General features: G+C 43.2%; 1 protein-coding gene across 5 annotated transcripts; it reads right to left on the reverse strand.

Moving 5' to 3' along the window:
- Window positions 1–159: 159 nt before the first annotated feature.
- On the reverse strand, window positions 160–25636 carry LOC121584496 (formin-binding protein 1). 5 transcript variants are annotated; one of them, XM_041900396.2, is made up of 18 exons: window positions 25368–25635; window positions 23809–23924; window positions 21798–21854; window positions 20754–20901; window positions 19433–19495; window positions 19244–19348; window positions 13475–13489; window positions 10802–10930; window positions 10317–10463; window positions 9326–9514; window positions 7919–8101; window positions 7453–7467; window positions 5474–5583; window positions 5244–5376; window positions 4690–4817; window positions 4179–4315; window positions 3651–3809; window positions 162–2205 (listed from the first exon to the last, which is right to left on the reverse strand). In XM_041900396.2, the coding sequence occupies exons 1-18, from the start codon at window positions 25515–25517 to the stop codon at window positions 2198–2200; spliced, it is 1992 nt and encodes a 663-aa protein (XP_041756330.1). In that variant the 5' UTR covers window positions 25518–25635; the 3' UTR covers window positions 162–2197. The 5 variants fall into 5 exon arrangements, with proteins under 5 accessions (XP_041756329.1, XP_041756331.1, XP_041756333.1 ...); XM_041900395.2 differs by having other exon boundaries at window positions 160–3809; XM_041900397.2 differs by lacking the exon at window positions 13475–13489 and having other exon boundaries at window positions 160–3809; window positions 25368–25636.
- Between the last annotated feature and the right edge of the window lie 513 nt (window positions 25637–26149).

A 26149-nucleotide genomic window follows, 5' to 3' on the forward strand; every position in this document is an offset into this window, starting at 1 on the left:
TGTGGTGAAATAATCCGTCTAATTATGAAAGTAAGTATGCAAACTAGCACATGCACACACATACTCCCATAGTCCCATAGGGTGGCGCACAATTGGCCCTGCGTCGTCCGGGTTTGGCAGTCATTGTAAATAAGAATTTGTTCTTAACTGACTTGCCTAGTTAAACAAAGGTTAAATACAAAATAAAAATAAAATACAAAAATACTCACTCTGGCTCTCTCTCTGGGAAAGAACCAGCAACTCATACGGATTTGCTATGACACATATGCCATCTAGTGGGCTGAATAAGTGTTAGGACAAGTTGTCATTACAGATATATAAACGGTATGTATTCATAATTTGGCTTTTCTACAGAATATAATACATCCCTTATTTCCATTTCATAGTGTTATTTATTTCCAAACTCCAACATAGTATATTAGACTTCAGAAAACATTTCCAGGAGAAACAAATCCCAAAGTGGAACAAAGAGGTATTCTTCTTCTCAAAATAAATAAAACAGGCATGAATTTACTATAAAATAAATAACTTAAAATAAAGACATGATTCCAAGCTTTAGCATATAGTTATCACATATCACACACCAGAGTATATAATTACATCATTACTATCAACAGTCAAGAAATAAACCTTGCTTTCACACCAGTTCTGTACAGTATAAGGGACAGTACACAGTGAATTCAAAGCACAAAATACTTCCAGAATACACTGAAACTTCAGTTCGGTAATATGCATCTCTTTATCAATAGACATACAAAAACTTCCGTTTGTCAGTTTGAGTTGGTAATCAGCTAATGCAAAGAGCTGCAGCTCCCAGATTAACTTCAGTGAAAATAAGCTTTTAAAACAGAAGAGCAATATGAAACTGTCAGTGTCTCTCTGGAAGATGGCAAAACTGCATGGACATATCAATAATTCATCGAAAAAGCAAAAGTGGTCATGCTTGCATTGACAAAAAAGAAATGTCGAACTCACAAAAATGTTTTGTTAAAATTACAAAACCACAGGCACAAACACAGGGTAAGAAAGGAACAAGGTGGGATGAGTTAACGTAATAGATAGTCAGACCCTCTGTAGGACTGGCACAGGCAAGACAGGGCAAGCATGCATGCGTAGACAAACATAGCGCCAACCAAAGAGTAGCTACCGCCACCACAAGTAGTCAGAAAGAGAGAGAAAAGGGAAAACAAAGTGTGAGAGACGGAGAAAGAGAGTTGTGAGACAATCACCATAGCTACTGCCTGTGTGGCGGTGTAGCCAGAGAGAGCAGCTGTCACTCATATTGAAAGCCAATAGGGGAGAGCAAAACGAGAGAAGAGAGATCCGTCATCTCCGTTCAGATTGTATGCTTACCAGTAAACCTGCACTGAGTGCTTGAGTCAGACGATCACACAATGCAGTAATTTGTCACAGTTTCCAACTAAAACTCGAAAGTGAAATTGGTGCCAAAACAAATTTGTGCAGATATGTTGCAAGCCAACAATCAGTGTAATTTAAGTATGATCGGTATATAATCTATATACCCCAAAATAGATACATGGATGTGTACAGTAATCCTGAGGCATTACTGTGTTGAATAAGAGCTGGAATTGAATTCCCCTGGAAAATCAGCAACATTGTTCCAGTGCTAAGAAAACGTAGATTTATTCTGTTTTGTCTAATTGACATTACTGTAAACATGTTTTTTTGTGGCACAAACACAATTGCTTTTTTTCTTCGACATTGGGATTAAGCAATTGAATTCCAGCCCAAGTGTTCCATGGGTATTTTCCTACGGTGTAGTGTTTGTCGTGATGATAGCTTGAATGCAGGTTTGGAATAGTTGGAATATTCAATATGTAACAAGGCCGTCTCAGACTCCCCCCCTCCCTTTAAACAGGTACCGCCCCTGGGGACAAGGTACAGTATAATAGCAAGCAGCCACAACATGAACATACCCATCTGCAGTTAGAAAAACAACAACCAAGCTTGCAGAAACAATCAATAGGAAAATGACTAGAAATGGTGGTTGCCCCGCAATGTGTGTTGTTTTTGCTCCATTCAACAGAAGCCCACAATGGATTTCTGTACTGGGTCGCAAATTGGACTGCCTTGCAACTTGTCCCTTTAGTCTGTCGTCTCTCTGACTACAGTTTTAAGAGGAGGGCGCTTTTTGCAAGGACCTGTGCCCTGCCATCCCTGTGCGAGCCAAAGACTTTTAGGAATCTGCAATAAGAAAAAATGCAAACAAAAAAAGCAAACAAACAAAAATCACACAAGACATGTTAGAGGTGATGCATCAAGACACGAGGAAAGTCATTCCACGACATTCCTTCACATTCTGACAATTATTGTGGTAGATTACGTTTCCCTAGAGTAGAGTCTATGCTGCACCAGAGCATGTTTATGTACAGAAAACTCGAGGCTACATGTGTTAATCATTTTCAAAACAGAGGTATATCACCTGGTTCCAATACTATGTTCATTCATCTGATTTGACTTACTTTGACTTATCAATTGGTTCAAGCATGCAGAACAACTCAGTATCAAATAAAAAAGCAAAGCAGGGATACATTATTCATTATACAAAATAAATGAATCGCATGCCAATGATAGAATGGTGGTGGTTGCGTTACCATGTTTTTCAGAATGAAATGAACGTTTATCGGTCGAGAACACCACTGTAAACCTAGCAGGACATTCAGTAATTTAGGCGCTTCAATGAAGCCCCTTTGTCAGATTTTGGAGGAGTCAACAACAGTTTGTGGAAGAGAATACATTACTAGTCTGTTGTACCATCCTAATCAAGATAACATGCAAGCCGCGTTCTTTTCTAAATATCACATAGCTTTTTTTCCTTTACTGTGTAAACAGGCATGTCCTCTTTGAAACACGCCACATGCAACAACTGATTTAGTTCGCCTCTCTGCTTCGCAATCTTAAAGTAATCCCCTGCTGATGGTTGCTGCTCAAGAGCAGATATACGATGTACTGTGAATGCAATGCAGTGGAGGCTGGCAGAGCATAACGAGTCTCCCTTTAGGCATGCAATAATAGCTATTCCAAATAGGAATTGATATGTTTAGATGCAATGCTCTCTAATATGAGAAACCGTATTTTGTTGGTCAAATAAATCAAGAAATTGGTTATTATTATTAGTGCTAGAAGCAAGGCATAGCTGATATGCAGTGGAGGCGTGCAGAGCATAACGAGTCTCCCTTTAGGCATGCAATAATAGCTATTCCAAATAGGAATTGATCTGTTTAGATGCAATGCTCTCTAATATGAGAATCGGTATTTTGTTGGTCAAATAAATCAAGAAATTGACATTGGTTATTATTATTAGTGCTATAAGCAAGGTGTAGCTGATATCGACAGTGGGGTCGAACAACTTAACTTGGTTCTGACAATTTAACACATCCACACGTCTTCATACACACAAACAAAGCCTTCTCCTAAATTAGTTTGAACGGGTGCAAAATGGTAGAAGGTAAAAAGCCCAAGTACAAATGTAAATACAGTCCGTTGTTCTGAGAGTTCTGTCTCAATGATTCTGTGATATTTCTGAAACACCAGAGTTCAGGGGGGTTGAAATGTCAGGAGATATTTAATTTTTTGTCCACCCATTTCCCCTCTCTCTAACAATGACAATTATATGTATGTCATAGCACCTTTGGCATTTGTGTCGAAAAATTCCTTGATGTAAGATGTGGGCACGTATCCCTCTTCGTCCTCGTTCCTACGCACCCGCGTCCACCCGTCACCCTTATCCTCCTCTATGACATAAAGCAGCTCCCCCTCGGTCATGGAAATGGTGCCTTCGTTCTGACCTGAGAAGGAGACAGGAAAGAGAAAACGGCAAGTCATTGTTATTTTACAGCTGAGTGTGTTAAAATGTTACTTACTTCCAAAATGCCTATGCTGCACCAACGGTAGATCGTTAATGTGAAAAACTATCTCGCAGGGTGATGCGAAGCACCACGATCATTTGCAATCATCTAACAATAACCTATGTAATGACATACAGAGTTTACATTTCTGAATATGCCCCGATGAGTTATATCTTCTTTGCAGCACTTTTCTTTAACATGGCAGAAGAAGCCGATTCCATGTTATTTGACCCAGGCGAGACATCTGTTCTGAAAAATACAACAAACCCCAATCTACAACACATATTTCCAGAAGGGGCCTTGGCATACCTTCGAATAGGTAGAGTGATTTGCAGGTTCCGATAGTGGGGAGTGGGTCCTCGTAATCAAAGTCATCATCAAAGTCGGTGCTCCGAGATTTGAGGTGATGCTCTGTGCTAGGATCCTCTGTGTAGCTGCCGTCCGGGCTAACCACATAAAGAAGAGCAACAGTAAAGACCAACAACATGGATACTGTATGTGCAATTTTTCAAGTCACCAGCCTATCATATCATCCAAAATTGCACATATGGCACGGGTGAGACTTGTCAAATCCATAAACCCATACATTTAAAGCCGTGGTAATAAGCATACATTGAGTCAATAGACAGTCCTTGTCAGTTATAATTAGAGCATAATAAATAATGTGCAACAAGCCCCCAAACAAGTTTTAGTCAAAACATATGGTAATCTCTTGTGACAGACATTGTTAGCTAGCTAGAGCAAGGTTTTTATTTTTATTTTTAATTCTGTCTGCTAGTCCACTGTTTCTGAGATATAGTAAGGGGCACATTTGTTCTACCTCTCTCGGTTGACATGTGCACAGTTGTTGTTGACTGGTGTAGTAGTCTGGGAGTCGTACAATCCACTTTGTCGTTTGTGTGGGTCACTCTTCTCCGCTAACCTGGTCTCCACCTCTACCAGCCAGGCCTGCAGACAGACATCAAAAGGTTTAGACTCAACAATACTTGATTTGTACTTGATGATACATTTCAAGGTTTATTAGTCGTATGTACGGGATACACATGGTATACACCGTCCAACAAAATGCTTACTTGCAGGTTCCTTCTCGACAATGCAACATCAATAAGAAATAATAAAAGATAAGAATACGAACATAACAATACGAACATACATTAACTAGTGTGTGGAATCCCACTCCCTTTATTCGTCTTTATTTTGGATCGATATGGGAAAGATGAGGGGAAAGACGGGGGTGAAAATGGCAGACAAAGATTCCAACCCAGATCTTAGTGTGTGGTCTGGAGTCGTCAGCACCACCACTAGAACATACTCTGGCAAACATGAAATATCTAACATGCATCGACATGGATCCTTTGTAACATTTCAACTTACTTCATATTTCCTTGCATCCAGTTGTAACTTGTCAATATTTTGGCAGATCTCCTCTAATCGTGGGTCCACACTGTTGGGGTCCCCCATGTGTGGATTCTTTATGTACACGTCCTTCATTTTAGACAGAGCATCCCTACAACGCATTCATACATTCATATTGAAGAATTGTTCTGTTAGTTTAAAACTACTCATCTAGATTCACAAATTGGACAATCACACATGTACTCTACCTCTGATCCATCTCTTTTTGTATTTCCTTGTTAATGTCACTGATTTTGGCCTGGAGTTTCTTCCTCCTCTGTTCAGGAGGCAGGTGACTACAATCTTCAGGGCCAGAACCCTATGAAAAAACAAACCACCAAATAAACACCCAGACCTACACTACCAGTCAAAAGTTTGGACACATCTACTCATTCATGGGTTTTTCTTTATTTTTACTATTTTGTACATTGTAGAATAATAGTGAAGACATCAAAACTATGAAACAACAAATATGGAATCATGTAGTAACCAAAAACGTGTTAAACAAATCTAAATATATTTTATATTTGAGATTCTTCAAATAGCCACCCTTTGCCTTGATGACAGCTTTGCACTCTTGGAATTCTCTCAACCAGCTTCATGAGGTAGTCACCTGGAATGCATTTCAATTAACAGGTGTGCCTTCTTAAAAGTTAATTTGTGGAATTGTCAGTCAATACAGAACATTTCAAGAACTTTGAACGTTTCTTCAAGTGCAGTCGCAAAAACCATCAAGCGCTATGATGAAACTGGCTCTCATGAGGACTGCCACAGGAATGGAAGACCCAGAGTTACCTCTGCTGCAGAGGATACTTTCACAGAGTTTAAGTCACAGACACATCTCAACATCAACTGTTCAGAGGGGACTGTGTGAATCAGGCCTTCATGGTTAAATTGCTGCAAATAAACCACTACTAAAGGACACCAATAAGAAGAAGAGACCTGCTTGGGCCAGGAAACACAAGCAATGAACATTAGAACGGTGGAAATGTGTCCTTTGGTCTGGAGTCCAAATTGGAGGAGGAGGTGTTTTGGTGTGAGGGTGCTTTGCTGGTGACACTGTGTGATTTATTTAGAATTCAAGGTACACTTAACCAGCATGGCTACTACAGAATTCTGCAGCGATACACCATCCCATCTGGTTTGGGCTTAGTAGGACTATCATTTGTTTTTCAACAGGACAATGACCCAACACACCTCCAGGCTGTGTAAGGGCTATTTTACCAAGAAGGAGAGTGATGGAGTGCTGCATCAGATGACCTGGCCTCCACAATCCTCCGACCTCAACCCAATTGAGATGGTTTGGGATGAGTCGGACGGCAGAGTGAAGGAAAAGCAGCCAACAAGTGCTCAGCATATGTGGGAACTCCTTCAAGACTGTTGGAAAAGCATTCCAGGTGAAGCTGGTTGAGAGAATGCCAAGAGTGTGCAAAGCTGTCATCAAGGCAAAGGGTGGCTATTTGAAGTATATTTTGATTTGTTTAACACTTTTTTGGTTACGACATGATTCCATATGTGTTATTTCATACTTTTGCATATTTGTTATACTGAATGTTATCAGATCTTCAACCAAAACCTAATATTAGATAAAGGGAACCTGAGTGAACAAATAACACAACAATTACATACTTATTGAAACGAGCAGTTCATGCTTGAAAACCCACAAATGCCGCTGAGTTAAAGCAGTTCTGCATGCAAGAGTGGGCCAGAATTCCTCCACAGTGATGTGAGAGACTGATCAACAACTACAGGAAGCATTTGGTTGCAGTCATTGCAGCTAAAGGTGGCACAACCGGTTACTGAGTGTAAGGGGGCAATTATTTTTCCACACAGGGGAATTGGGTGTTGCATAACTTTGTTAATTAAATAAATAAAATAGTATACTTTTTTGTTGTTATTTGTAAACTCAGGTCCCCTTTATTTATTATTAGGTTTTGGTTGAAGATCTGATAAAATTCAGTGTCAAAAATATGCAAAAATAGAGAAAATCAGAAAGGGGCAAATACTTTTTCACAGCACTGCACTTTATATTGTTGTCAGCAACAATGAGATCTGAGATGAGCATATTCAGTTGAAAGTACACACTTTAGATTCCTCTATAGTGATGTAGATTGCACCTGTAATGTGTGCATTACAAAACCATATAGTCATCAACCATCTGAAGAGTTATGAAAACAGTCGTGCTTACCAGCTTGAGAGAAAGCTTTCCAAGTGAGGGGAGACAATGGGACGAAAAATACACAATGTCAACATACGTTTGAAACTTTGAGACAGAAGTATGAAACTGTACAAGCAACAATGAAGGGTTGTGGATATTAAGATATATGGCATGTCAGTCTGAACAGTTCATTCGCCATTGGCAGCATTTTGTCCACCTACAGTATAAACAAATCTTAAAACAATTAACATGAAACACACACACCAACCATAAATTGGAAATTTGGACACAGTGCCAGAATAAACACAACTTCCATACGATTGTCTACAGGTAGTAGGACAGGTGGTAGGCCAGGTGGTAGGCCAGGTGGTAGGCCCGGTCGGATGCCATTCAAAGGGATCGAGCAACTGTAGTAGGAACCACTATCAGTAGCCCATAGGCACTAGGTCAATGTCATAAAGCACAGAGTCAATCTTCCCGTACAAAATCAACTTACCCCACGCTTCAGACTCCTTAAGCATTGCATTTTATGTTTGGAGGTCATGAACTCGTTGAGGCGGTGGGAGAGGGGCTCACTGGGTTGCTGGGGAGACTGGGGGCCGTTTGGCACGGCACCAGGTGATGGGGAGGTAGGGGGTGGAGGGGGTGGTTGGCGTGGGGAAGCTAACAAAGACATAAGCTATGGGTAAGGGTCATGGAGTGGTATGGAACAAAACAATAACAGAAAGAAATCAGGAAAAGTAACACCACAAATAATTAAATTATGGAAGGACAACAGAAAGAATCTGGTTAACAACACTTAAGACGGCAGCGGTTAAGTAACTGTTATTGTATGACGAGTGAACACTGTGTCCAGCACAAGTTGAACATTTAGATATAGTGTTTCCAACAAGCATTTATTTCATATTTTTAAAAAATATATCCCTCTCCAGTTCAGTTGGACACCTGGTCCACGTTCAGTCGGACACCTGGTCCACGTTCAGTCAGACACCTGGGCCACCTTCAGTCAGACACCTGGGCCACCTTCAGTCAGACACCTGGGCCACCTTCAGTCAGACACCTGGGCCACCTTCAGTCAGACACCTGGGTCACCTTCAGTCAGACACCTGGGCCACCTTCAGTCAGACACCTGGGCCACCTTCAGTCAGACACCTGGGCCACCTTCAGTCAGACACCTGGGCCACCTTCAGTCAGACACCTGGGCCACCTTCAGTCAGACACCTGGGCCACGTTCAGTCAGACACCTGGGCCACGTTCAGTCAGACACCTGGGCCACGTTCAGTCAGACACCTGGGCCACCTTCAGTCAGACACCTGGGCCACCTTCAGTCAGACACCTGGGCCACCTTCAGTCAGACACCTGGGCCACGTTCAGTCAGACACCTGGGCCACGTTCAGTCAGACACCTGGGCCACGTTCAGTCAGACACCTGGGCCACGTTCAGTCAGACACCTGGGCCACGTTCAGTCAGACACCTGGGCCACCTTCAGTCAGACACCTGGGCCACGTTCAGTCAGACACCTGGGCCACGTTCAGTCAGACACCTGGGCCACGTTCAGTCAGACACCTGGGCCACGTTCAGTCAGACACCTGGGCCACGTTCAGTCAGACACCTGGGCCACATTCAGTCAGACACCTGGGCCACGTTCAGTCAGACACCTGGGCCACATTCAGTCAGACACCTGGGCCACATTCAGTTGTGGAAACGTGGAACATTTCAGATGGAAATACAATGACGAGAGTGGACAGGATTCCTTATTCTTAATGTCAGAGACGTGCGTGTGTTCGTCAACATATATTTCTGCCTGAACATTCCACAGCGTGGGGCCCTGCCGAACGCGGCCCTGGCTAGTACAGTACAGTAGGTAGAGGGCAGTCTTGTGGACTGACGGTGTTGGCCTTACCTTGTTTCTCTTGATGAAAGGCCACAGTTTTCCCCTGCTGTTGCTGCGGCTGGGCTTGCTCTCCCCTCGCGAGTTTAGATAGCTGGACTCTGACACAGTCCGCCTCATAGACAGACTATAGTCCTCAACCTCTACGTCGCCAGGTGGCTCGAAGCCAGACTTGTAGGATTCCACCACCTGCTTGGTGTCCTGTTGGGGATAGTGAGTTCATTAATGTATAACAGACAGAATATTATGAATATTCACCAAATGTATTTCAGCTTGAGGGCACCAAAATGAACCAAATTGCAGAAACTCATTTGCACTTTAAAGTGTAAGTATTCCTCTCGGAAGCCAACTTCAAAACTACAGCATTTTCAAACTCTTATCTGGCGCAGGGAGACACAATTACAGCAAAGGCATGGCTTTTCGAACACACCACAGAAAGCGTTTTAGAGTAAAAGTGCTGATCTAGGATACATTTTTATCTTCGCTATAATAAATGGATGGGGGTTGGGGGGCTGATCATAGACCAACACTGATCTCAGATACATAGTAAAACTGAGTTCACGCTACTGTATTTCTTTTTTTACCATATGTAAATGTATATGTTAACAAATGCCCCAAAACTGGATTCCTTTGAGATATAGAATAAAACTGTCACTATCGTTGATGAAACCCGTGTGCGACTTTGCCTAGCAACAATCACATCTCATTAATGTGAAAGTGGGACAGCCATTAACGAAGCGCCAAAGTCAGCGTTTTGATGGTGTAAATAATGGATCTTCTCCTCCTATATTTAGTGGGCTGCTAACCCTTCACAGCTTCAGCGAATAGAACAACGAACAACTGCAATAATATTCTCTCCGCTCTTTTATATAGAAATCCAGTCAAATGATGTCACTAAAATGTATAACAGATTTTCCTATGCACTTTCCTCACAGTTTGTCACAATGGAAAATGACTGTACATAACAAGAAACATGTTGTAAACATGCAGCAGGCCTACTAACCATTTTTGGCTGGATGGATTCTGCTGCATTGGTCATGCCATCTAAACATTTGCCAACAATAGGTAACACTTTCCGATCGACCTCTGCGTAAGTCTTCATAGACTCTCCCACTCTCTCGATCCGTTTCTCCTCCATCTCCTGTAGTTTCTGCAGCAAAGAAGACATTGTTTGATTACTATCACTTAAAATAGGATTGTGAGTTGCCAATCACATACACATCAGTTATATTGTGAATAGGGTGGATGTGAGTACTGGCAGTACTTGACTTGGACTGAAATAGGTGTCAGTACTCATTTTGGGTGCCGGTACTGTTTATATTTAGGTGCAGGAGCTAATATTCTATGAGGTGCAGGTGCTCAAGCAGTAGAAAATATGAGGAGCTCCGGTGAGCTCCTGCCCAAGTCAAGCACTGCGTACTAGTGAATGCAGTGAGTTTCTCCCTGATGCACTTCCAATCATTCGGTACTGTGAGTGAGGTGAACTACCTGAAAGATGTGAGGTATGAGGGTATAATAATGTGCATTCTGCTCCTTGTTGAACTTCTGCAGGTAGGTGAGGTATTCATTCTTGCTGTCCTCTGCCACTTGGTGTTTCATCTGGGCCTGCTGTCTGGCCTGTACACCGCGAGGGAGTTCAGAGAGCGTTTAAAGATTTGCATGCACACCAACAAGTGGGACTGTAAACCTTGCGTTGTTCCACAGAACACTGACACAGTACATTGTGTGTTAACACGCATAACATTGATCAAAGCAAAGTCAATCTTAAAAAAAGAAAAACTGAATGTGAATAATATTGAACTGAAACCCCCATACAGACAGTATAGTACGCTTGATTTAAAGCACAAAAACAACACAAATCTCAATACCACACATTATATAAGCACCACTGTCGTTATGGTCCACAGCGTGTTGTAAAAACAACGACCCAATCGCGGCCTAGCCCAGTAATACATTTTCATCAAATGATCACGAGAGAGTTGAACCAACCCACCCTCATCCTCTTATAGGGTTACATTTATGCATCTGACATACCAGGATCTTAACAGTGTCAATTACTATTTCATTGGGCTTTAAACCTCTGCCACGTCGAACAAGACAAGGAAACACGGCTAAGGGAAGTGCCTATGCCATAGATACATTAGTGGCAGGAAACTAGAATTCGGTGGCTTTCCTTTCCTCTTGGAGGGAGAGAGGAGTGTTATATATTATTGTTATATATAGTTGATATAGTAAAGCATAGTAGAGTTATACAAATGATGACCTGAGGGTTAGTATGTGTGTCAAAGCTGAGCTATGCTGTGTTACTTTGCTGGGAGTGGGTCTCCCCAATAGTGTCAAGAATGTGTATTACACCATGCCAGGACGTCAAGACTATTGGTTGGTGTATTGTGATGCAGCTCCTCAATTCACATTTAATGTTTACAATGACCAGATGACGGAAACATTGACCATAAACAAACAACAATAACAAAAGAAAACAGCAAACTTTGTTAATTTTGCATGCACTTAATCCACCTACATAGAAGATGAACACAGACAAACTGTACACTGACAGAACAAGATCTGGATGTTGTTTAGGCAGACAGTTGAGGACTGTATCCATAGCATAACAGGACTCACAGTAAACCATCAAAACATTTTGTATGCATGACATTATACTTTGCAATCTAAACGATGATGCATTTAATTTGTGCCTATATTTGTTATGTGTTTATATATGAATATGTTTATAAATGTGTCTATTCACTGTAGTGTTATTCAATTACCATTTAGGAATGCTGTTCCACTAACTGACCCCAGCAGCTTCTTACATTAAATACCCATTCCAATCCATAACTGTGTCCCTTCCAAGTCTTTGGAGATCTTATTTTGAAATGACATTCCGAGTGAAACTGGCAATAGTACACTACATATACAAAAGTATGTGGACACCCCTTCAAATTAGTGGATTCGGCTATTTCAGCCACATCCATTGCTGACAGGTGTATCAAATCGAGCACACACCCATGCAATCTCCATAGACAAACACTGGCAGTAGAATGGCCTTGCCAAAGAGCTCAGTGTCTTTCAACATGGCACCGTCATAGGATGCCAACTTTCCAAAAAGTCAGTCAGTCAAATGTGCTGCCCCGGTCAACTGTAAGTGCTGTTATTCTGAAGTGGAAACGTCTAGGCGCAACAATGGCTCAGCTGCGAAGTGGCAGACCACACAAGCTCACAGAACAGGACCGCCAAGTGCTGAAGTGCATAGCGCGTAAAAATCATCTGTCCTCGGTTGCAACACTCACTACCGACTTCCAAACTGCCTCTGGAAGCAATAACTGTTAGTTGGGAGATTCACGAAATGGGTTTCCACGGCTGAGCAGCCGCACACATGCCTAAGATCACCATCCGCAATGCCAAGCGACGGCTAGAGTGGTGTAAAGCTCGCTGCTATTGGACTCTGGAGAAGTGGAAACACGTTCTCTGGCGTGATGAATCACGCTTCACCATCTGACAGTCCGACAGATTAATCTGGGTTTGGCGGATGCCAGGAGAACGCTACCTGCCCGAATGCATAGTGCCAACTGTAAAGTTTGGTGGAGGAGGAATAATGGTCTGGGGCTGTTTTTCATGGTTCAGGCTAGGCGCCTTAGTTCCAGTGAAGGGAAATCTTAATGCTACAGCATACAATGACATTCTAGACGATTCTGTGCTTCCAACTTTGTGGCAACAGTTTGGCCCTTTCCTGTTTCAGCATGAGAATGCCCCGTGCACAAAGCAAGGTCCATACAGAAATGGTTTGTTGAGAACAGTGTGGAAGAACTTGACTGGCCTGCACAGAGCCCTGACCTCAACCCCATCGAACACCTTTGGGATGAATTGGAACGCCAACTGCGAGCCAGACCTAATCGACCAACATCAGTGCCCGACCTCACTAATGCTCTTGTGCCTGAATGGAAGCAAGTCCCTGCAGAACTGTTCCAACATCTAGTGGAAAGCTTTCCCAGAAGAGTGGAGGCTGTTATAGCAGCAAAGGGGGGACCAACTCCATATTAATGCCCATGATTTTGGAATGAGATGTTCGACAAGCATGTGTCCACATACTTTTGGCCATGTAGTGTATGTCTACGGGTGTACATTGAACCTTACAGACATACAGACACCTAGTAAACCTACCTTGAGATAGCACCGCTATAAGACATGATGGAAAACAAAAACAGAGTTAGTTTCAGAGTACTACAGACAGGTTTTAGACGTCCTAATTATGTGAAAGTTTTATTCATTTATTAGTAATGTACTGAATGAACTACAGTACTATTAATTTTTTTTTCCACCTTTATTTAACCAGGTAAGCCAGTTGAGAACAAGTTCTCATTTACAACTGCGACCTGGCCAAGATAAAGCAAAGCAGTGCGATAAAAACAACAACACAGAGTTACATATGGGGTAAAACAAAACATAAAGTCAAAAATACAACAGAAAATATATATACAGTGTGTGCAAATGTAGCAAGTTATGGAGGTAAGGCAATAAATAGGCTATAGTGCAAAATAATTACAATTAGTATTAACACTGGAATGATAGATGTGCAAGAGATGTTGTGCAAATAGAGATACTGGGGTGCAAATGAGCAAAATAAATAACAATATGGGGATGAGGTAGTTGGGTGGGCTAATTTCAGAAGGGCTGTGTACAGGTGCAGTGATCGGTAAGGTGCTCTGACAACTGATGCTTAAAGTTAGTGAGGGAGATAAGAGTCTCCAGCTTCAGAGATTTTTGCAAATTGTTCCAGTCATTGGCAGCAGAGAACTGGAAGGAATGGCGGCCAAAGGAGGTGTTGGCTTTGGGGATGACCAGTGAGATATACCTGCTGGAGCGCATACTACGGGTGTTAACGTTAGGTAGCAAGTGGCTACTGTGCTTGTAATTTAGCTAGCTTGTTGCTACCTGGATAGCTACTAGTAAACAATAGTTGGAACGACCGAGCGAACAGACGCGAACTGGCTGAGTCAATTCAGTGGCTAGCTTTGCACTTGGCTAGCTAACAGTAGCTGCTAGGGGTAAGTCATAACATACACTTGTGTTTTGTTTTTTACATATTGATAGCCCGAGTCGCTCAAGGAATTCGGGACATGGGTGACTAGTTAACGTTAGTTTGGCTCTCTCTGTGTGTTCGTGCCGTGAAAGGAGGGGTTCTTCTTTGTCTGAAAGCAATGGCTAGCTAGTTTGCTAACTATTCTAGCTAACTAACTGGCTGAATAAGTTGACGACGGACTCGCTCAAGCTGTCGGGACTAACCCACAACGTTAGACACGGACACGAACGATCTGCTTGCGTGTTGATACACTGGTGGTTGTTGTGGCTGAGTATTGGCGCTAAACTGTGTTGTTGGAGACCGGCATGCTAGCTGGCTGTGGCGTCTTATGACGAGGTGCCCGGACGTTTTTCACGGAATAATACTGCACCTAGTTAGCTAGTTGAATAAACTAAGTTAGTCTATTCCTAGAAAACATTGAACCGCTGTAGTTTACAACAATTATAGTTTCTGAGGTGGAAGTTGGGAGAGTTATATTTGGGAGTTGTGGTGAGGGAGGCCCCGCTCTCTCCTTTCCCAGATGTTTAGTTCATTTTTTTCCGATCTCCTCTGCATTATTGTAGCCATCTGCTGCAGCCTGTCAACTATGCATCTGCCTATCCCTGTTCTCTCCTCTCCGCACAGGCTACACAAACGCCTCACACCGCGTGGCTGCTGCCTCTCTAACCTGGTGGTCCCTGCACGCACGACCCACGTGGAGTTCCAGATCTCAGGCAGCCTCTGGAACTGCCGCTCTGCTGCCAACAAGGCAGAGTTCATCTCAGCCTATGCTACCCTCCAGTCCCTCGACTTCTTGGCGCTGACGGAAACATGGATTACCACTGAAAACACTGCTACTCCTGCTGCTCTCTCCTCGTCTGACCATGTGTACTCACATACCCCGAGAGCATCTGGTCAGCGGGGTGGTGGCACAGGAATCCTCATCTCTCCCAAGTGGACATTCTCAATTTTTCCCCTGACCCATCTGTCTATCTCCTCATTTGAATTCCATTCTGTCACAGTCACTATCCCATTTAAGCTTAATATCCTTGTCATCTATCGCCCTCCAGGTTCCCTTGGAGAGTTCATCAATGAGCTTGACGCCTTGATAAGTTCCTTTCCTGAGGATGGCTCACCCCTCACAGTTCTGGGGGATTTCAACCTCCCTATGTCTACATTTGACTCATTTCTCTTTGCCTCCTTCTTTCCACTCCTCTCCTCTTTTGACCTCATCCTCTCACCGTCCCCCCCTACTCACAAGGCAGGCAATACGCTTGACCTCATCTTTACTAGATGCTGTTCTTCTACTAATCTCACTGCAACTCCCCTCCAAGTCTCCGACCACTACTTTGTATCCTTTTCTCTCTCCCTCTCCTCCAACACTACTCACTCTGCCCCTACACAGATGGTAATGCGCCGTCGCAACATTCGCTCTCTCTCTCCCGCTACTCTTTCCTCTTCCATCCTATCATCTCTTCCCTCTGCTCAATCCTTCTCCCTCCAATCTCCTGATTCTGCCTCCTCAACCCTCCTCTCCTCCCTTTCTGCATCCTTTGACTCTCTATGTCCCCTATCCTCCCGGCCGGCTCGGTCCTCCCCTCCAGCTCCGTGGCTTGATGACTCATTGCGAGCTCACAGAACAGAGCTCCGGGCAGCTGAGCGGAAAGGGAAGAAAACTAGACTCCCTGCGGACCTGGCATCTTTTCACTCCCTCCTCTCTACATTTTCTTCATCTGTTTCTGCTGCTAAGGCCACTTTCTACCACTCTGAATTCCAAGCATCCGCCTCTAACCCTAGGAAGCTCTTTGCCACATTCTCCTCCCTGCTGAATCCCCCCCTCCCTCTCTGTGGATGACTTCGTCAACCATTTTGAAAAGAAGGTTGACGACATCCGATCCTCTTTTGTTAAGTCAAATGACACTGCTGGTCCTGCTCACACTGCCCTACCCTATGCTTTGACTTCTTTCTCCCCTCTCTCTCCAGATAAAATCTTGCGACTTGTGACGGCAGGCCGCCCAACAACCTGCCCGCTTGACCCTATCCCCTCCTCTCTTCTCCAGACCATCTCCGGTGACCTTCTCCCTTACCTCACCTCGCTGATCAACTCATCCTTGACCGCTGGCTATGTCCCTTCCGTCTTCAAGAGAGCGAGAGTTGCACCCCTTCTCAAAAAACCAACACTCGACCCCTCTGATGTCAACAACTACAGACCAGTATCCCTTCTTTCTTTTCTCTCCAAAACTATTGAGCGTGCCGTCTTTAGCCAACTCTCTTGCTATCTCTCTCAGAATGACCTTCTTGATCCAAACCAGTCAGGTTTCAAGACTGGTCATTCAACTGAGACTGCTCTTCTCTGTGTCACGGAGGCTCTCCGCACTGTTAAAGCTAACTCTCTCTCCTCTGCTCTTGTCCTTCTAGACCTGTCTGCTGCCTTTGATACTGTGAACCATCGGATCCTCCTCTCCACCCTCTCCGAGCTGGGCATCTCCGGCGCGGCTCACTCTTGGATTGCGTCCTACCTGACCGGTCGCTCCTACCAAGTGGCGTGGCGAGAAGCTGTCTCCGCACCACGTGCTCTCACCACTGGTGTCCCCCAGGGCTCAGTTCTAGGCCCTCTCCTATTCTTGCTATACACCAAGTCACTTGGCTCTGTCATATCCTCACATGGCCTCTCCTATCATTGCTACGCTGATGACACACAACTAATCTTCTCCTTTCCCCCTTCTGATAACCAGGTGGCGAATCGCATCTCTGCATGTCTGGCAGACATATCAGTATGGATGACGGATCACCACCTCAAGCTGAACCTCGGCAAGACGGAGCTGCTCTTCCTCCCGGGGAAGGACTGCCCGTTCCATGATCTCGCCATCACGGTTGACAACTCCGTTGTGTCCTCCTCCCAGAGTGCGAAGAGCCTTGGCGTGACCCTGGACAACACCCTGTCGTTCTCCGCTAACATCAAGGCGGTGACCCGATCCTGTAGGTTCATGCTCTACAACATTCGGAGAGTACGACCCTGCCTTACACAGGAAGCAGCACAGGTCCTAATCCAGGCACTTGTCATCTCCCGTCTGGATTACTGCAACTCGCTGTTGGCTGGGCTCCCTGCCTGTGCCATTAAACCCCTACAACTCATCCAGAATGCCGCAGCCCGTCTGGTGTTCAACCTTCCCAAGTTCTCTCACGTCACCCCGCTCCTCCGCACACTCCACTGGCTTCCAGTTGAAGCTCGCATCTGTTACAAGACCATGGTGCTTGCCTATGGAGCTGTGAGGGGAACGGCACCTCCGTACCTTCAGGCTCTGATCAGTCCCTACACCCAAACGAGGGCACTGCGTTCATCCACCTCTGGCCTGCTGGCTCCCCTACCTCTGCGGAAGCATAGTTCCCGCTCAGCCCAGTCAAAACTGTTCGCTGCTCTGGCACCCCAATGGTGGAACAAGCTCCCTCACGACGCCAGGACAGCGGAGTCACTCACCACCTTCCGGAGACATTTGAAACCCCACCTCTTTAAGCAATACCTGGGATAGGATAAAGTAATCCTTCTACCCCCCCCCAAAAATTTTTTTTTTAAAAACTTTAAAAAATATATATATATTAAATAAATAAAAATAAAACACATTGTAAAGTGGTTATCCCACTGGCTATAAGGTGAATGCACCTATTTGTAAGTCGCTCTGGATAAGAGCGTCTGCTAAATGACGTAAATGTAAATGTAAATGTACGGGTGGGTGTTGCTATGGTGACCAATGAGCTAAGATAAGGCGGGGATTTGCCTAGCAGTGATTTATAGATGACCTGGAGCCAGTGGGTTTGGCGACAAATATGTAGTGAACTATGGCATTGCTTACTAGACTGCAAAAAGGCTTGAACTATGTGGAATATACTTTTTAATACTTTGACTATGGCATTGCTTGTATGGTTTTCACCAAATTTCATAGAAAAGGTGACTTTGTACAACAGTAACTGACACGCAAAATGTATATTAACGTTTAATGATAATTTATTCTGTTTAGGTTAGTCCATGTTAGCTTTCTGAGATTCTTGACTTGTACATTAGGTGGTACATTTCACTGCGTGATGTCAATAGTGCCTGAGAAGGTTTGCAAACTGTTTGCATCTTTGTACAATTGCAGGCAACTGTGCAATGTCAAAATGTCATGGCTAAATCAACTGAAATCAACCCTTTGCCCCCATCTTTTGGTTAGTGATGGCTTATGTTAGCTGGAATTAGCAGTGGCTGTTTAAACTCTAAACCTTGGATTACAGTCTCTCCTGGCCCATAGACTCCTGTCAGGGTAAGGAATCATATAACTCTAAGGTCTAAAATAACAACATTCTAGGCATGTTCTTTCACGACTGTTGATACATTGAGCTAGCTTTAAATTGGACAGATCAGATACCTGATAAACATGGTAAACTGTTTTCTACTCAATACTGAAATAATAGCACTGTATTTTGGAATCGGCATTACACTGGTACAGTAACATGGCTTGGTTAGCATCTGAGGCATTGAGTTTAGAGGGAACAATGAGAAAAGCCCATAGCTGGAGCGCCATGAAGCACTGTACCCTTGTCTACCAGCAGTGATTCATATTTGGCTCCAACCCCACTTCCAAGAGGGCCACAGCATTCTCTTGTCAGTGAAGCTGTTGCCACGCAAACCATGTTCACAGCTTCATGAGTGGGAGTGGAGTGGCGTGGCGACTAAGAGTAGCTGCACATTCACACACACACACACACACACCCACCTACAGGCGCCAAACGCACACACGCATGCGCGTGGGCCCACACACGCACGCACACACACGTGATGAGGTCAAGTCAATTGTGGGTAGGAGTGAACATTTCTACGTCAGTCTATAACTTACTTTTTCAACGTCCGCTTTAGTCACGTTGATGTCAGCATCAATCTTGTCAAAGTACTGCTGGGCTCTGTCCGCCTCCTTGCAGTCTCTCTCAAATCTCCGTTTACTCTGAGGAGAGGCAATTCACATGTAAAGTTGGAATGGTTCAGTGGTGTATCTCTTCAATTACTCCTACCTCAGGAGGACACTTACGGATTCGAGTTGTTTCCAAGAATTCTCAATGTGTTGCTGAGCTCTGCGGCCATCATGGAAATGCTGTAAAAATAAAAATAAATGTTAATCTGTTAAAGGACGCATAAACAGCAGTAGAATCATTTGTGGTTTGAACGCTGAACAGTTTAGTATCTAGAACTAGACAGTCAAGAGACTTCTACATCTCTTATGAAATATATTATGACACTCATTATGATGAATGAAAGAGCTACACACTGTAGACTACAACATACCCAACAAAAAGACACATCTACTCCTTAGCCATTCCATAGAATCAAAACTACTGAGCCAAAACTACACTGACTAAAGTGATTTGCTGATGTGCTTATTCTTGACTAATGTAATGCTCCTCACAGCATATACAACCACCTCCAAGGGCACTTACAGAGTCTCACTGAAGACTCAAAAGGCACTTCTGTTTTTGTTGTGAGTTGAATTTAAATGATAGGAGACGTAAACCATTGGTGTGGCTTTCAAAGCTAATGTTCAATTCCTGGTATCAGGACCTCATTTAACTACACCATGTTCTGGTTGGGAATTTGATGAATGAAAAAACATACATCGGAGTGAGCTATCGATCAAAGCTACCTTTACTACAGGTTAGAAAATCTAAATAATGCAACAGGAATGGTAGGACTGAAATAAGCTGGTTTCAAAAAACAAAAAAGGACTAACTCTCTTGCTCTGAGCTGAGCCATGGTCAAAGACATGCTGTCAGACGAGGCCAAAACCTTACAAAAGTGTGTCTGTGTGTGTGTGGGGTGGGGGGCTGTTACACATTGCTCTCGTCATACACACCCCCACGTCATATTAGTTCCAGCCACCCAGCTCCAGACAGAGGCCTGGTCCACTTATCAGCAGTGGAGGCTACTATGGATGGGTGGGGGCAGTAGGGTCAACCTGCTTCCAATCCATTGACCTGGATACTTGACCCAGTTCTATCCCCGGGATTTATTGGATGGGGCGGTGTAAAATGATGATCAACATCATGACAGATTATCAGCTTGATCCCTGGCTGTGTCGGTCAGGGCAATGACAATCACAAATGACATAATAGCCTTTTTGCATCTGCTCAAGCAATGGCATTTGCACATTTGTTGATCTGATTGTTATGTTTTTCCAAAGCACCGTGCAGAGCCGCCACTGGTTGACCAGGGATTGGCTGGTTTCGTTCAGATCATGTGATATCCATAATCTCTGGATAGCCTCACCACAAAATGGTTGAGCTGCCAATGATCATGATCTGGGAGAGTTCAATTAATGTCTGAATGAGCGATGCACAGGAAAAGGGATGTTTTACCGATTTCCTCTCTGCTTTCAACTCCTGGATGTATCGCGTCAGCTCACAGATGATGTGAGTGGTGAGATCCTCAGCCATGACCTCGTGTTGTCCCGCATAGTCGTTCAGCTCGTTCAGGGTCATCAGGAAGGCCCGACAGGACGTGTACCTGGTGACGAGACGTGACCACGAAACGTGTTGAAAAACTTTTTTCACATTTAATCACGACAGCTTTATTATTATACATCCTGAGAAATATTAACGTCACACTTGTACAGAAGATCATCAGCACATTCCATTATCTGAGAGGAATATATTTGGTCATATAATATCAAAAGAAAAAAATTGATAAGTACTGTATATTATGGACTATATAATATTCAAAATTATAGAATTTACAGACCACTTCGACAGGGTCTTCGAACGACAGGACATACTTAGAATTCTATTTTTGTGATTTTGTGACTAAGTGGGGAAATAAGCCACGGATAACACCCTCATCTGGAAAAGGCTATATGGACACCCCTGATGCTTAAACCGATATTTCATTTCAGAATTGGTTAAAATTAGGTCACGGTTAGGGTAAGGATTAGGCTCAGGGTGGCTAGTCGGTTTAAGTGTCATGAGTGTCCGTATAGACCTTCCCCTCTCATCTGGCACTACTTCCTTCAAAGGCTTCCTCCCTTGCCTTAAGAAAAGTCTCTAATTTTCTTTCAAACAGTCACTATGCACATGTCTTGGAATTGTCCAACTGTTTTGCACATACAATGAAGGATAACTTCTTGATGGAAAAAAAGTATCCTTCTGGAAATAACCTTGGCTTTAGCTACACAGTAACCTCCAGGGCAGATATGGAGTGTTTCACTGCAAGCCATGAAAGTCTAGCCATGTTAATCTGAAACAGCTATGTTTACCCACTAACAGCCGGTAATGAGCGGAGATGGGAAATCAGAGAATTGATTACATGACTTTATGAATTAATCACAAAAATAATAGCCACATTAATGTGCATGGTCAACCTGATACAGTGAACATTAATCCTTGATGCGTTCACATTTCACTCACTTGTATTCGTCTTCCTCTCTTGAGTTTTTCTTGGGCTGATATTTTTTCGAGAGGTTTCTGTTAGGGAATGGGAAAATAATTCAGTACAGGTGTGGAAAACATGCAATACACTGTAAATGAGGAACTGTGGAGAGATACAGAGGGACATGTGTAAACAAAGATATTGTATATTTGTGCACTCATGGGGAAGGGGCGCCCAGTGACAGGATGTCAAAAGCACAAGCTGTTGATGTATGGACGGGCCTGATGTATGTAATGGGCAACTAGAATTTTTATCCTGACAAGTGACAGATTATCCTCGGTTTACCTCTGCATCTGGGCCTCATATGCACACATCTCTATGAACAACAGCGTGATTGGACAAGAAAGAGCAGCATGAGAGGCACTGTGTCAGGAAGTCATCCCTTAGCTTTAATGTGAAACTCAGGATGATTCATCCAACTGGGGATAGAGCCTTACTATGAAAGCACAACTGTATGTGCAAGATTCATCTTGAAATATCATCATACTATCTGTACAATGAAACAATGAAAAATGTAAGATATTTCATATCATGTAATATAATATGCATCCTCTGAGTGGACTATCGTAAGCAGATACAGAGGCAAGAATTCCGGAATGCATTTCTCCCCATAAATCACTGGTAGCCTCCACTCACTGTGCTCTGCTCCAGACCATCTATTCTGATGTGTTGCTAGGCAGATTGCCAGACGTGCCAGCCACCTCTTTGTCTGCTTGCAGCCACATGACAAATCTGGATCCTGACACCACAGCACATGGTGCAAATCCCATACGCCCAGATTCATGTTAACCCTTTGGAAATAAAATGACTAACAAGACCCTAGTCTGTCTTCTCAGGCCAGTTTAAACCCCTGCTTGTCTTTTGGGGCTTTTTGCCTAATTAAAAAGGCTTAATAACTCCATTCAGTGTCCAATCCGTGCCCTCCATATTCTGATGTGTATAGTCTATGGTTTCCTAAATCAATATACTATCAACTGTAACATCAACATATGTAAAGAATTCAAATCTATTATGGCTGGTGAAGAAAAGTCACAATTTAACAAAACACCTCATATGCAATGTAAAATGGTGCCATTGGTGATACTGGCTGGAGAACAAAACACACCCAAAGGACAATCCAGTTCAGAGCAGCACTATTGCTGAGGCACAGAAAACCCCTTAAAATGTTCTCCAGATACAAGGTTGATGTTGGTTGATTATGCATGCAGGAATTTGCTGCTGTGTATTCCTTGGTGAGTGAATGGCAGATAGCGATGCAACTCATCCACTGTCCCCGGGGACTGCTCCGTCAGTGACTATCACTGTCTGGCAAGTACTGCCATATTATACAGTGGGAAGCTCCCAAGACCATTGGAGGAAAACAAATGTGGGTCATTGCTATGGATAACCTAGTAACCATGGTAATGCGTTACATACGCGACCTACACTTCCGGTTGTACTGAGTTAAAGGCCTGTATCTGTACTAATCCATCTCACTTTGTTGATACATAAACTACCACCATTAGGTAGGCCTACATTCACCTCTGAATTTAGAACATCACTTTGAAGTGGGCTGATATTCATACATTTATTTGTGCCCTTTATTTAAGCAGGTAGGTTATTGAGAAGGCATTCTCTTTAAATTACAACAATCACCTGACCCAAGACAGTGCAGTGATAGAATAGAGCAACAGCTGGCCCACGTAATATTATTATACTGTACCACTGGACCCTCGTGTATGCATGTCAGAAATGTTGATACAAATCTGAATACCAGAGATTATTTTGTCACTCTTTGTGAGCATTACCTCATTGCACTTGATTGTGGCATGACTTAGGCGACATTGGTGATACAGGCTCTGTAGTGTTTTATCAAAGTTACTAAAATCAACGAAACATCCCAAAACATGTTTTAGTAGTCCTGTACTCAAGCAGTAGTCACACCTCTGCCATGAGAGACAGACAGTATCAAAATGGGGAGTGAAGAGGGTAATGTTTTCCCAGCCTTACCTGATTTGCTTTGCATAGCTGATTTCAATTTCAGATCTCTCTTTGACAAATTTTGTATACCTCTCCACAAACTCAATGCCCCAGTGGGTGTGCTTTTCCAAGTTGTCAAACTGGTCCTGTAAGAAAAGAGACAGAAAATTAAATAAGAATAAATTATATAAACAAAGAAATATCCCCAAGTTAATTCTCAAACTCACAACAAATAGCTTGCCCTGGCTACACTGGCTCTGAAGTGGCAGGTAGTCTAGTGGTTAAGAACGTTGGGCCAGTAACCAAAAGGTTGCCATTTCGAATCCCCAAGCCGACTGGGTGACAATACTTCCGATGGGCCCTTGAGCAAGGCACTTAACTATAATTGCTCCTGTAAGTCAGAGCATTTCAGTGGCGTTTCTTCCTAAATAACTTATTATTAGAAATGAGCTATTATGGTTAAATTAGAGAAGGATAGAGTCTACATCAGTCTTTGTTGCAACACTAGGTCTGTAACTCTGCTACTACTTTACTTTATGCTGTTGTACAGCTACTATTGTATGTAGGCCTACAACATAAGATACAGGAAGCAAATTGTGAACATAATAGGACTATTGGCATTCAGTCAGCGCCGTGGGATATTTATGATATGTTGTGCACTCAAATGAACAATGTGGTGGCGGGTTCCTTTTGCATCTATGCAATGCATTCAATAGCCTATTTGTGCATACACGTAGGCTGCCACATCTAGGCCACTTAATAAAACAAAAAAGCAATCCTATTCAACTATAGGCCTAGATTCCATTTTCAACAGGAAACAATCGTTGCAAATATTGAATTCGTTATGTTGGATGTCACCCTCTGAGATTTGCAATAGGTCATTTTGTGAGCGCAAAAACGTCGTGTCTGAGAATACGTTCAACCTGCTGGCCCTATGTTATTCGCTGTTCTAGAGTCTCAATAGCTATTTCATATATTATTATTATTATTATTATTATTATTATTATTATTATAAGGTGACATAAGACAGATAGCTGGGAAGAAACACATTCCAAAATGCGTTGCCTACAATACCGCGCTCGCTACAACGTTGCAAATTAAACATGTTGCCAGAGTCGCTCCTATGTAGCTATAGGCTACACGCTGTAGCGTAGTTACTGTGTCTGCAGAGTATAGACCAGTGGTATGGACCCCATTTGCAATGGTTTAGTGATTGTAATAGGTTAATAAGAAAGGATAGTGTAAGCAACTACAGCTTTTCACGTAGGCAACATGGGGGATAGACATTGAGGTTCATAACAAATAAGTATATCCATCACCGAGACTGTAAAACCCGATGCTGTAGCCAACCGTTCAACAGTCGACCCAGTATAGAATCGGCCACTACTAGCCTATACCTCCGATAATAAAGGCTGCATGCACGCGCAGATAAGCATCGTGGTAGCAGGAGCTTTAAGCTCGCTCGCTACCTTATTGCAAAGACATACACAAATACTTTGTACCGGAAAATATTAAAAGGTTGTCCATCAGATAAAAGCAAGAGTTAGAATAAGTTAAATTAACGAAAATATTTGCGCAGTTCTACGTACCCACAGCTCCGTCCCCCATCTGCAACTCATGGTCTCAAAGCAATTTCTTCCAAATGATCCACGATTTCTATGCATGCGTCCAATGGTATTTTTCGGGTCTATATCTGAGTACAAAGGTTTGTGTAGCTTTTCACCGACATATTCTGTCATTACAAATGGTGTTTTGCCGTCAAATCTTGGGTTGATTGCTGCTCCTACATGTGGGGCATCCACCCGCCTAGCCCGATGACAGCACGCGGCCGCGCGCTTCACTGAGGAATCTCTCCTAGCTCCTGCTCACCGGTAGTCTGGTGTGCGTGTTGTGATGGATAATGAATGGATAGACGTTGTGATACTCAAAACGGTGAATATTTGTTATTTAAACTGTGAATATTATTTAAACATTAAACTATTCAAATGTAGGCTATTTGCAGCCCGTAGCCTACTACAGTGCATTCGGAAAGTATTCAGACCCCTTCCTTTTTCCACATTTTGTTACGTTACAGCCTTATTCTAAAATTACAGATTTCCCACAATCTACACACAATATCCCATAATGACTAAGCGAAAACAGGTTTTCATAAATTTTTGATTGGGTCCACCTATGGTAAATTCAATTGATTGAACATGACTTGAAAAAGGCACACACCTGTGTATATAAGGTCCCACAGTTGATCGTGCATGTCAGAGCAAAAACCAAGCCATGAGGTCAAGGAATTGTCAGTAGAGCTCCAAGACAGGATTGTGTCGAGGTACAGATATGGGGAAGGGTACCTGATATAGAAATTAATTCTATATACGGG

Source organism: Coregonus clupeaformis, chromosome 16 (genome assembly GCF_020615455.1).
Source record: "Coregonus clupeaformis isolate EN_2021a chromosome 16, ASM2061545v1, whole genome shotgun sequence".
In the NCBI taxonomy this organism is placed as follows: domain Eukaryota; kingdom Metazoa; phylum Chordata; class Actinopteri; order Salmoniformes; family Salmonidae; genus Coregonus; species Coregonus clupeaformis.